We start from the raw sequence: 13,412 nt of genomic DNA, 5'->3' as shown, positions 1-13,412 counted from the left end.
CGTATACCTATTCATACAAAAAAAAAATGTACTACTCAAAAATATGAAATGTTGTCAATTGTTTGACTTGCACGCCGAACCCGTGCGGCACGCTCAGAAGGGTTAGTACATGATTAGCGCGAGATTTTGTCGCCGCGAGATAGATGACACGACATCTTCTGATTGTATTCGGCGAAGGAAAACATCGTGAGGAAACCGAACTAATTCCAATAAGGTCTAGGTAGTTTACCCTTCGGGTTGGTAGGGCAGATGGCAGTCGCTTTCGTAAAAACTAGTGCCTACGCCAAATCTTGGGATTAGTTGTAAAATAGTTGTCAAAGCGAACCCCAGACCCCCGTGAGCCGTGGCAAATGCCGTGATAACGCAAGGAGGATGATGATGATGTATTAGTGACGTAAGGATGGGTAGTATTTCTCGCGGCCACATACTCTCGCGTCAAACACGTGCTAACCCTGCTGAATAAGCGTACACTCAGTTGCAAAACATATGCAAATTGTACAACTATACTGAATCTTATTACGAGTTAAGTCTATAAGAAGGTGTCCTCTCGCCGTGGGTGGCAGTTGTTGTTCTGATGCTCCGGTAGATGGAGCCTCACCTTGCGGGTGCTGCACTGGTTGAGACGGTGTTTAGGGAACTTTAGGCTGTCTTCCTTTACCTGGGGAAAAGGTGGATTGTTAGTATGAATCTTTAATTAAATAAAAACTCTCAAATTAAGTAAAAAAAAAAGATGACCAAATAATAAGGTTAAAAACAGGTCGCCAGATGACAAATCCACTTTTTTTAATGGCTTTTACTCCTTGGTCTTTTTTCCGAGGTGTATTTTGCACGTGAAGCAGTGGACGGTCCACTTGTAAATTGATAGCTTTTTACAAGTGTTCGGCCGTTGACTAAAAAAGGGATTTTCAATTAATTCTTCATCAGCTTCTCACAAATTATTTACTGATAATAAGCTATCGATATTAATTTCCAAACAACACTAATTTAGCAAAAGAAAAAGAAATTATTGAAGATACGAGACCGCTATGATGGCGCTCGAAACGGAAGTTCGACAGATCCACTTAGTTTTGTGTTTGACTGGTTAACTGACAAATATTTAAACTACCTGACAATTTCCGAATTGTTTACGTTTAGGATCTACAGTTTCAAAAAAAGACATACATGACAAAAATAGTTGCAGTTTTATTAAAAAAAAAAAGTCAGTTTGCGAACTAACTAGCCATAAAACACAAAACGTTGCATTCCACAGCTTGCCAATGCCTTGATTTATTTAGTAGATACGTGCTTAGCTGGATGAATGACCTTCCAGTGAGCACTCTCTGCGATTTATTTTCCGTATGTAAAATAATGGAGAGTATTCGCGACACCCTGACGCCAGATACGAAGTTTTTGTACTTTGCACTTTTTAGTGTTTGGTTAATTTATTTTATGAATATGATAACTACGCATGCTCAGTGAAATAAATATAAAAATTAAAATTTTGAAAAAACCCCGACTGCGACATAGTAGACCGATTTTCATGAATCATGGCTAAGAACACCCCCGACTAACTCAGCTTTCAGACAAAAACAAACTAAATCTAAATCGGTTCATCTGTTCGGGAGCTACGATGCCACAGACAGACACACACACAAACAGACAGACATACGTCGGGAGTTAAAAATGAGTAATATTTGATATTCAGTAGCCTAATTCACAATAGTGACATTTGTTGCCGGACAGTGACACTTCTCCTGATCAACAAGGAAATTTTAATAAAAAAAATATATTGGGGAACACCTTACACAGATCAACCTAGCCCCAAACTAAGCAAAGCTTGTACTATGGGTGCTAAGCGACGATATACATACTTAAATAGATAAATACATACTTATATACTCGTACATAGAAGACATCCATGACTCGGGAACAAATATCTGTGTTCATCACACAAATAAATGCCTTTACCGGGATTCGAACCCGGGACCGCGGCGTAGCAGGCAGGGTCACTACCGACTAGGCCAGACCGGTCGTCAAACACTGCCAGTGTTTACTACCGGTCGTTGTACAAACATTTTTTGCGATTTACTCTTAAGATTGAAGTTTTAACTGGGTAAATGTTGGTTTTTATTGAAATATATTAAGTAGACGCATCATTTATCAAGTAAAATGCATAATAAATCCATTTTTAGGGTTCCGTACCTCAAAGAGGAAAAACGGAACCCTTATAGGATCACTCGCGTGTCTGTCTGTCCCTCTGTCACAGCCGATTTCTCCGAAACTACCGATTTACTTGAAATTTGGCACACGTATGTAAACCTGTGGCCCAAAGACGGACATGTAATATAATTAAATGAAATTAAACGAAATTTAATCATAGGGGGCACTTTTGGGGGGTAAAATTGAAAATTAAAGATCAAAGTTATTAGAACTATATTGTGTTACATATCAAATGAAAGAGCATTTTATAAGCATCTAAAATATATTTTTTTTATAGTTTTTATTTTGGTAATTTAGAAGTAATTTAAGAAAATAAGCAAAAAATGACCATTCCCCCCCCCTTATCTCCGAAACTACTTAGCGTAAAATTTTCAAAAAAATACACGAGATAGCCCTCTACCTGTAGATTACAGGAAAACCTATTAGAAATCTACAGTCAAGCGTAAGTCGGACTTAAGAGAAAAAAACTCAAATTGAGATTTTCACTCACTGCCGCTGCAAGTACTTACTAAATGTTTTGAAATTTTGTGAGCGCCATGGACAGATAGAAAGAAATTCATTTCTGTTTAGAAATTGTTAAAAATTTTAATCATTTGCCAAAATGACTTAAGTTCCTAGTAAAAAAGAGGCGCTTAAGACTGTTTAGAACTGCACTGACCATAATATTGCCCTAATAGGTCCAAAAATGGTGTATATATACGAAAACAAAAAAATTGTGCCACCGACAACCAAAATCTGAAGTCTATTTGCTCTATCTCTTATAGTTTCCAAAATGTACGCAAATTTTTGAAAGTACAAATCTAGTGTACGTTGCTATCACATGTCGTCAGGCGCTCATGACCTTTTTGTATGGAAATGTCGAAATCCGACTCGCACTTGACCGATTTTCATAGAAAGTTGTGTTTTATTATAGTTTTGAAGGAGGTTTCATGTTTTTAACTACCAACGCAAAAACGACGGAGTGTTATAATAATAATAGGTTTGACGCTTGACATGTCTGTCTGGCATCATACTCCCGAACGAATCAATCGATTTTGATTTAGTTTTTAATGTTTAAGGTGAATTCGTCGAGAGTTTTTTTTTGTACCACGTAGGTGGCAAACATGCATACGGTCCGCCTGATGGAAAGCGGTCACTGTTACATATGGACGCCTGCCACTCAAGGAGTGGCACATGTGCGTTGCCGACTCGACTCATTAGAAACTTGTACAAACCTGTACTTAGAAGGGGCCTGGGTGCTGACGACTCAAAGGACCGAAGGAAGGAGGAGGAAGGAAGGAAGGAAGGAGGAAGGAGGAAGGATCTATTGTCCTAATTACTTCCGTAGGTCCTCCAGTCGTCAGCATACCGCACCCTCGTTGAGCTCTGGCTGCCTTACTCACCGGCAGGAACACAACAATGAGTAAAGTCTAGTGCTACTTGACTGCGGTCTTTTGTAAAGCGGAGGTAATTCCCCAGTTAGACTCTGCTCTACCTTAGAGTATATTCAATTTAGTATTAGAGTTATCAGTCAAGAAATTCAAATGCAGCGCCATCTATTATTAGTTTCGACAACTTTTCATGTGACTTTCCATGCCTAAAGGTTCGCACAAGTCTCAAGTCGCGTAAATTACTTAGTAAATTTTGCCGAGAGACGGCGCTAAATACAATAATACTCATTAGAGTACCTATACTTCTAGTCAAAGACATATATAACTCCGTATAGACAGATAAAGTCTAAGAATAAAACTTACTTACCTCAGTACCACACAGAAGAAGGGCTCAGCTAGATGGCGCTAATATTAATATTTGAAATTTTAAAACATATTAAGCTAAGAATATGGGCCAAATTGTCAAAACTGAGGTTCAAAAGTCTTAAGCCTACGTCGAGAGATGGCAGTCTATGCACTGTGATTACACATTTTACTTTGATTCTAACTCTATAATACTCGATCTTCTTTGCTTCTTAGCACACCTCGGACACTGGGGATCAAATATTTGAAAGAGGCGCATTCCTAGCACACAGTCTTAGATCGTGTAGGTGAACGTACTATGCTTGTATGCGTGAAATTTAATATGACAGGTCGACTGTTCGTGTTATTGACAGGCGGTAACTGTGAGGTAACCGAGAGGGGGTTGGCGGCACTTTCAGCGGGGAGTGGGGGTGGCCATACTGTACGATAGTACTCTTTATTATACTGTGCTTCTAGACAAGTCTTATATGAGTACCAATTGTGGTAGGGGATAGTGAAAAAATAAGATCAGATCCCTTCAGAGGCAAGTAATATGGGCGTAGCGCAAGAAATCGTCAGTATTTAACATACTTTTTTCACTTCTCCTTAACGACCTACCGGTTGCGATACAGGCTGCCAACATTTTAATGTACGCCGATGATGTTGCTGCCATAGTTACTGCACCAACGTCTGAAAGTCTTCAGCGAGCCTTGAATGAAACGACAACTCAGCTGTCTCAATGGTTCGCATGGAATGGCTTAGCTTTAAATCTCAAAAAGACTCACTTTGTGCATTTTAATCTTTCGGGCCGCATGACCACGCCGTTGATAGTTCATAATTAATGGGAAAATACTTGAACAGGCATCCACGACTACTTTCCTAGGTTTAAAGATTGATCAGGGCTTAAAATGGGACCAGCAAGTAGATAAACCGTGTGGTAGTCGGGGCAGTGCGTGCTTTGCCTTAGGTCGAGTTGCAAAGTCTGTGGCTCCAGTAGTAGCCCGGACATGCTATTTCGCCACTGTCCATTCATTAATACAGTACGGTGCGGAGCTCTGGGGACGTTGTGCTGAATGGGAGAGGGTCTTTCGCTTTCAGAAACGAGCTGTCAGGATCGTTGCTCAGGAACCTGTAGACAGTAGACACTCCGGCCAAAGAACTCTTTAAAAAATAAGAATCCTTACACTCATTACACTGCCTGCAATAGTTATCATGCAGGTAGCCATTTATGTAAGAGAGAACTTGGCAGCATACAAAACCAGGGGCGGCTCACTCCGCGATTCTATCGCCGCGCTACAAGTACATGTCAGCGGCCGCGAGTTCGCGGCCCATTCATTGGCGACGACCTTCGCGCGGCGCAATAATATTTATTTGTATAATAGTTATTTATAGAATCATGAACTTGCGAGTTATTTATAGAATCCTGAACTTGCGAGTTTTTTAACACACGAGAAGTAAAATACATTTTTGCACCCGAGTGTAACACAAAACTTTTCCCCTCACTGTAGCGAGGAAACTATAACGCAAAAAATGCGTTTATCACTGCTTCCAGTAGTTCCACAGGTGGTAAATGATCTTTATTACTAGATTCACCTACTTTTATCAATTTTAAAGCAATTAATTTGACTTTATTCAAGGTCAAATTACTTTACCCACTAGTGGATAAAATGCGTTTTTACCCGCTGGTATTAAAGGACAAAACACGTGTTACCGAGCTAGTGAGGGGAAAAATTCAATGTTGGCTGCTCGCGTGCGGTCCGTTTGTTAATGTAGGTAAGAATTTAGAATGGCGTCATTTTGTGAACATCAAAGGAGTGAGCCTTCTGTACTTGTACTATTATACATATATTCTGTGACAAAACTAACAACATGTGTTCCAAGTACAACATTCGAAATGCCGGAAAGTTAGTAGGTATCGACCGTAAATTGGCGAAATCCAATTTACGGTCAAATTAACACATGTGATGGACCCTGCCGTCTGTAATAAATTGCCGCAATATGTGGTTGAAGCGCCTAGTGTGTCGAACTTTAAGTACCTATCGCTTAAAAAAATTAGCTGGTCGAGCACCCGTTCTACACTTATGACAATTTTTATATTACCTAATTAGAAAAATATTTTTGTGCATTTTTTATGTGAATATTGCCTAACTTTTTGTAATTTCAATCTTCTGTCTATTTATTCTCTAATAAGTATTATGGTTGTATGAATATTATTTTTTTAAATCAATTCTGACGTGTAAAATGGCGTTACAAATATGAATAAATGAATATGAGTATGAGTGTAGTATGATTATTTTAACCATTGAAAGTTTGTACGGAACCCTCGGTGGGCGAGTCCGACTCGCACTTGGCCGGTTTTTTACATAGTTTAAGTAGTAGAAAACGTATTTTTGACGAAAAAGAACTTTAAAATCAACAGTAACAGGGTATAATTTCGATAAAAACGTTGTCCCCTCGAAATGTCCAGTTTCGAGATCGTCCGTTTGGTTACGCAGTTTTAACTAAGTAGCAAAATATTTTTTACCAACATTTAAGGTTTATTTTAATCCTGGCAAACCTGTGACCATAGACAAACCTTGTCTAACTTCACTTTGGTTAATAAAACAGCCAAACCGCGACCGACAAGGAGTGCTGGCATGTGACAGGTAAGTTTACCACTATGTTTGGTCCGTTTTGTTCTAATTTTTACGTAACTAAACTGTTAGGTAAGTAAAGAACTGTTGATGTTAAATGAATCAATGCCTCATACAGTTATTTCTCAAGTAAATAAGTTAAATATTGCTGTTAGTTTTGTATTATTTTCAATCGATTTAATTCTGGTCTAGACAAATCGTTACGTCCGTTTGGAAACAATTTGCAGCGTAACATATTGCCGGACAGTCAAATGTAACCAAACTGACACGGTAAAGTTGCGTGCACATTGAGAATAGCTAGTTTTTTGCCGTGACTTTGTCCATGCTTAGTTTTTGGTAATATTCATACTAATTTGCAGATCTCATGGACACAAAATATGACCTTATATAATAATAAGATAATTTTTGTTACTAAATAGAAGATATTTCCCATTACTTAAGAAAATACTCCGTTTTAATGTGTTTTCTACTTAATATACTATTACTTAAATTCATTTTGATAAGAAATATTAATTTTAATATTATTATTTTTAACTGTGATTAATACGCATTTGATACCACAGATGTTTAGTAGAACTAAACTCTACCCAAAGTGAGATTAGATATTAGGTATATTTCATAAAAAGCCATTATAATAGTGATATATATTTTTAATAAGTATTGATATTATAAGTTCTGATATTTCAAGTACCTACGTACTGTGTTTTTTTACTGAGCAAGCATTTGAGTGAAATTTTTGCTTATTGTGATCTCGTCCTTACTTTGTCCGTTAAGTTACATAGGTGTCCATTTGGAAATTGTCCCCTTGTTAAAAAAGTGTTTTTTATTGTTTAATTAAAGTATAGAAGCTATAACTCTTAGGTTTTAATGCTAATAATTACAAGTTTCGTTAATTCTATTGATTGTTATACATTATATGTCAATAATGCCCGTAGTTACTTAATAAAACTAAAAATAAGGTACGGTTTGGGACCATGCCGTAACCAAACCACCTAAAATACGGTTTTATAAAAAAAGTTTCATTAGTATTATTAAATGATGATTGTTTTTACTTTGTTTAATACGAATTATATCTATTAAACATTAAAACCTTTGGTTCAAGTATGTCTTTTATTTCCTACACTAAAAAACATTTGTAACCAAACGGACCACAAAAAACCTCTCCCATCATAATAAAAATTCATTTTAACTAGTTTATCCTAAAAATATTGCGATTCTCTTCAGTGTTTCGTAAACTAGAATATATTTTCTAACAGGATAACACGACAAAATACCAAATAATGCCAATTTTATTTTCAACTTCTCAAATGAGTCATGGTACAAGTTTAAATAGAAATGCCCACTAACAGTATACACGTACCCTGACAGTGAGGTCACGCCTGGTCCGCCTGTGTGATGACGTGAGCAGCTCCGTGTGTGCGCGAGACTCGTTGCCAATTGGACTGTCGCTGGCTCGGACCCAGCACCACAACCATTTGTATGGGGGGATGTTTCTGAAACAATCATTATTTTAAGACCTTATTTTTACAGTAGTACAGTCACGCATAAATAAGTGATGATTTTTGTACCTTGTCGCTTTAAATCGTTTGACAATTTCGTATGGCATTTAAGACACGACGTTAAAGTGACAAGGTACAGAAATCATCACTTATTTATGCCGCTGACTTTACATACGTATGTATCCCATAAAAGGATAGGCAGAGCAGATGAACTAGGTACCTACTCAAGTTTTAGTCTTGGCAAAAAGGGGTTGAAAAAAAAAATTGTGACAGGTTGAAAACACATTCCCACAGTCGACACTGCACCCACGTGACAGGTTGCCAACCTCACCACACGGGGAACACACACACAGTTACAATACATTAACAAATATCCACTGTTGCTGGCACACGCCGCTTACTCCATATTTTTCATATTTTTATGTTATCTAGTTTTTTAGCCATCTTTTTTTGACCTGTGATTTAGTCAGAATTTTATCTGATAGTGATTTGATGGTAAATTTGGACGCATTTATGCCATCCAATTTACCATCTACATGGTAAATTACACAAGGAAAAACAAAAGTCTTTCATTTCAATGAAATGATCAGTTGCATCTCCATATTATTACCAGATTACTGGACGGTTCGGATCATGGTGTGTCTTGATATATGTGAGCATCATGGCCGCTCCGATAGGTTTAAATGCTGTACAAGTGTACATAAGATTAAAATAGCGATAGAAAAGTGAACTTTGCCACTAAAAACGCTGTTCTCGCACTAATTGCGGTCCCTAGGGCAGCTCGGCAGTATTAAGCACTTTAGCTATGAGGCACTTCAAGGATCATAAACCAGCTCTTACTTATCTCCTTACTAGAATACTTTTACTGGCGTTTATATGGGGCTCCGAGGAACATTAACAATATATAACATTCTTGTCATTCTTACACAGATTGTCACATGGTAATCTTAAGGTGTGTTGGTAGGTAGGTACTCAGACAACGATATTCATATATAATATACAAATACTTACATACTGTTGCTTTCGTAAAAAATAGCGCCTACACTAAATTTTGGGATTAGTTCTCAAGGCGGACCCCAGGCTCGCAAGAGCCGTGGCAAAGTGGATAACGCAAGGAGGATGATAATGACTTATATGCATAGAAGACATCCATCACTCAGACCCTTTAGCACAACTTGTCTTGTCGCGCGCGAGTCCATACATCAAGCGCGACTTCAATTATAAACTCGCCCGCGACAAGGCAAGTTGTGCTAGAGGGGCAGGTACACATTTATCTGCGATTATCACAAATAAAGGGATTCACCACGATTCGAACCCAAGGACCGCGGCTTAGCAGGCAGGATCACTACAAGGCCACCAAGGTATATACTGGATTATTGTAATACTGGTAAGTGGCTCTCTGAGCTGTAGATCGTCGGAACCACAGCCGAATAACAAAAATATTTATAAAATCACGGATCATTTTTTTTACAACAAGAATTATGAAATATACTAATACGATACTACTCACGATGTGTATTTTCTTGAAATTATTTCAACGAAAAGAAAAACATGTTTTAAATGAATAAAAACGTATGTCAGAAGTTATTTTTAGATAGGTACATTTTAATCTTCAAAGCATTCAGACGAAGAATCCTCTCCTTCTCCTCTCCTTTGATGAACTTTTCCGAAAGTGAAAAGAGAAAAATCTCCAATAAAAAGTGTTATTTACCTGCTTACTAACTTTGTGCACGTTAACGAGAAGCATGGAAATTTTGAGAAACTCTTCAAAGAAGAACAAATTTCATTCCATTATAACGTATTCGACAATTTAAAGTTACTAAGTAACCGGAGACACGTATGACAACAACTTTATTCAAAAACTTTTTCATCTGAGAAAGATTATAAATATCTGAATGTAAGAACGAAACTTGTTGAATACTAATTAGACTTTCATTAAGACGCTGACAACAGCCAATGACCTTGACGCTAGCGTACACTGTCTATTCGTATGGGAGTAAGTGAGAGCGCGATGTCACTAAAAGAGGGCGGCTAGGTACGAAAAGTACGGAAAAATATTAAAATAAAATAGAAAGAATGCATTATTTGTGTAATATGTTTCGTTAGTGTTTTAGATGTGTATATTTCTGTTATTGTGATTTTAATTAAAGACAACTAAGTGAATAATTGAACGACATAGAACCGTTTAATGACGAACTCGAGACCAATCTTTGCAATTTTTTTTCTATCGAGCCGATTTCATTAAATCGTGTATCGAGTACGTCTATGTTCGTTGAAATTATAATGAATAATAACATATAATTTACTTGCTTTACTAAAACTAATAGTTAGTAAAAAACTGCGCAAGTAACACCAATTTTGCGCAATTGGGTGTTGTCAGCCCCTTAAGACGATACGGTAGGGGTCAATTCTCCATACAAACGCTCTCGACTATTTCCTCCTGGTTTTTGAAGATAGAGCAATGATTTTTTCAACACAGATTGTTATTATTTTTATCTGTGTCGGACCGTTTTGATTTTTTTAATATTCTGCTGCAAAAACGGCCTTTTTCATTGTGGCGCAAAAAAAGGTGTGATACTCAAAATTGGTAACAATTAACAAAAAAAGCTAAACGGTCCGATATAGATTATTTCATTGTTATTCAGATTCTCAAACTTCGTTTCGATTGATTAAGTTTTGAAAGAGGAAAGAGTCGAGAGCGGAACCTCGATTTTAAAGATTTTTTTGAAATATCTTTTGACTGAGTTGTTCTTAATGGACAATTTTTTTTCGATAAATCTAGTTAATAAGACTTGTATATTTAACTAAAATTCCCAAGTTGAAAGGGGGGCTCCTTTCCATTTTAGCATTTTCGCTACCGTATCCTCTTAAGTCAAATTAGTGTTCAACAAGTTTCGTTCTCATACACTCACTACATAATAATATATTGTCTTCGGTTACCGCGATAGTTTCTCATGAAATAAAACTATGGAAAAGGATTATATTGCGTATAATGAATTTACAATTCATCCCGACGTTTCGAACACTTTACAGCATTCGTGGTCAACGGGTGAATGAGGAAAAAAATTACAATGTTCAAAAGCTACCCACATACAATAAAATAAATAAATATTATAGGACATTCTTACACAGATTTACTGAGCCCCACGGTAAACTCAAGAAGGCTTGTATTGTGGGTACTCAGACAACGATATATATAATATACAAATACTTATATTATACTGACATAGAAAACGTCCATGACTCAGGAACAAATATCTGTGCGTATCACACAAATAAATGACCTTACCGGGATTCAAACCCAGGACCGCAGCTCAGCAGGCAGGGTCACTGCCGACTGAGCCAAACCGGTCGTCAAATGAAGTGTAAATTCATTATAAGCGATATAATCCGTTTCCATAGTTTTATTTCATTAATAATACATGTTACGTTACTCACTTCAATTATAGCTTTTACCTGCGACTTTGTATGTTAAAGAATTACATATATCCTATAAAGGGGTAGGCAGAGCACCATGAAACTACTCAAGTGTCAGTGCCACTCTTGGTAATTAAGATATTGAAAGAACACGAAACAGTGGTAACAAATTGCCGGCCTCTCGTCTACGCCACAGTTTAGCCCATACACATATCCCACAGTCGACTTCTACGACACCCACAGCAAGAAAGGGGATGGAAAATTCTAAACCCGTCAACGTCAACACACGGGGACATGTAGAATTAGTACTTTAGGTAACGCCTGATGAAATAAAAAGGCAATAACAATTTGAGCAAAACGGTCACATCAATTAACAAGCGCTGCCTCAATCATTCTTTCTAGTAGGAAGAGAGACGATTTTTAACATCATAAGGGACAATAATTTAAAAGAAAACCTTAATAAATAATAATTTGTATCCAAAATATTAAAAGTTATTAAGGTCTTACTACAGAACATAACATCATACAATATTAAAGCATTTGTGGCATAAATGAGACGAAATGATTAATTATAGGGACCGAATAGCTGAAGATAACCCATTAAATATATATTTCGGGTCACGAGCAAAGCGATAATGTGTGTAATAGGGCAAATGGTACCCTATTCATCATTCTTAAATGATACGCCAATCGTGGTAAAAGAGTTTAGTCATGTATCCACAGATCTGTGACGTACCTCTTTGTAAAAAAGGTTCGGCAACATGCAGGTAAAATCTTCCCAGACGTTCAAAAAATAAATACATAAGGTAACGGACCCAATCATGGACAGCTTAAGATGAAATATTGCCTCTTTTTGATATTTCACTGATACATGTAAAAATTCTTCCGCTAAGCGTGTTAAAAATTGAAAGTCCTGTCCTTCTTTTAAATTTCAAGTGTATTGCAGAATAGATACTGCTATTGGTCTCATCATAGTTGACAAATTAAAACGAGGTGTTTTTTTTCGTCTTGGACGTCAGTTCTCCAGTAATGGATCTTCCATTATGGACAGTGAAATAAATTTGAAATTTTACTTTTAAAGCCAACTGAGTCAATTTTATATACCCCAAATAAACATAGTTTGCGTTATTTTAACATAGGATTTTTCTTGTATATTTTGTTATTGTAAACTGTTCCTTGTCCATCATAGGAGTTATGCAGTTTTCCGGTTCCAGGGACACTCGCAAAATAACACTATTTATTTATATCTTTGGACCAACAAACTAGTATGTTTTATACCTTATCTCATGGTTAATGCAGTAAGTAAAACTCATTCAAGTTTACACCGAGTATTATTTATTTATTATTTTATACATAGAACTCGACTCTCTTAACAACAGCAACAGTACTACTTAAGTATTTGTACTGATATTTCTTCAGTAAACAAATGGCTTTTGTCTTGCCGCCAAATCCTTCAGAAATAACTGAATTAAATGATACTTCAAAATTAAGCAGCTCTATGAATCTTGTTTATGGTACAATGCCGTCAGTTTTAAGAAAATAATTTTAGATACTTATTTTCAAGGATTTGTGTTTTTTTTGTCCATAATGGTATCACCGTCCATTATAAGGTATTTTACATTACATACAATCACGCCGGTACCCCGTAAAGGGTTAGGCAGAACACATGAAACTACTCAAGTTTCAGTGCCACTCGTGGCAAACAAGAATTGTAAGGAAACGAAATTCTCTTTAGGTATACATTTGTTGATAAATTCCGGATCAACTGAATTATTCCAAGTTTGTTTAAATGGAGTTGTTTATCAGATAAATTCTAAAAGCGTTATTAATATTTTGTATTCAAGTCAATAAATTTAAAGTCATAATTAATGAAATTGCAAAACAAAATGTTTAGCAACTTCTAGAGAAAGCGGAAAGAGCTAGTCGTTTCAGGGGTTAAATCTTGAATTAAT

At 36.7% G+C, this 13,412-nt stretch overlaps 1 protein-coding gene across 1 annotated transcript in view; it reads right to left on the bottom strand.

The window, feature by feature from the left end:
• Window positions 1–321: 321 nt before the first annotated feature.
• Window positions 322–13,412, bottom strand: part of LOC125226097 (cardioacceleratory peptide receptor-like) — a 143,279-nt gene continuing 130,188 nt past the window's right edge. The window contains exons 10-11 of the mRNA XM_048129956.1: window positions 7,905–8,037; window positions 322–658 (exon numbers count right to left, since the gene is read on the bottom strand). Coding sequence (XP_047985913.1) covers window positions 530–658; window positions 7,905–8,037 — 262 coding nt within the window. The 3' untranslated portion in view covers window positions 322–529. The remainder of the gene's footprint in view (window positions 659–7,904; window positions 8,038–13,412) is intronic.

This window comes from Leguminivora glycinivorella, chromosome 5 (assembly GCF_023078275.1).
Source record: "Leguminivora glycinivorella isolate SPB_JAAS2020 chromosome 5, LegGlyc_1.1, whole genome shotgun sequence".
NCBI classification, from domain to species: domain Eukaryota; kingdom Metazoa; phylum Arthropoda; class Insecta; order Lepidoptera; family Tortricidae; genus Leguminivora; species Leguminivora glycinivorella.
This window is presented reverse-complemented; position numbering and strand designations above follow the sequence as displayed.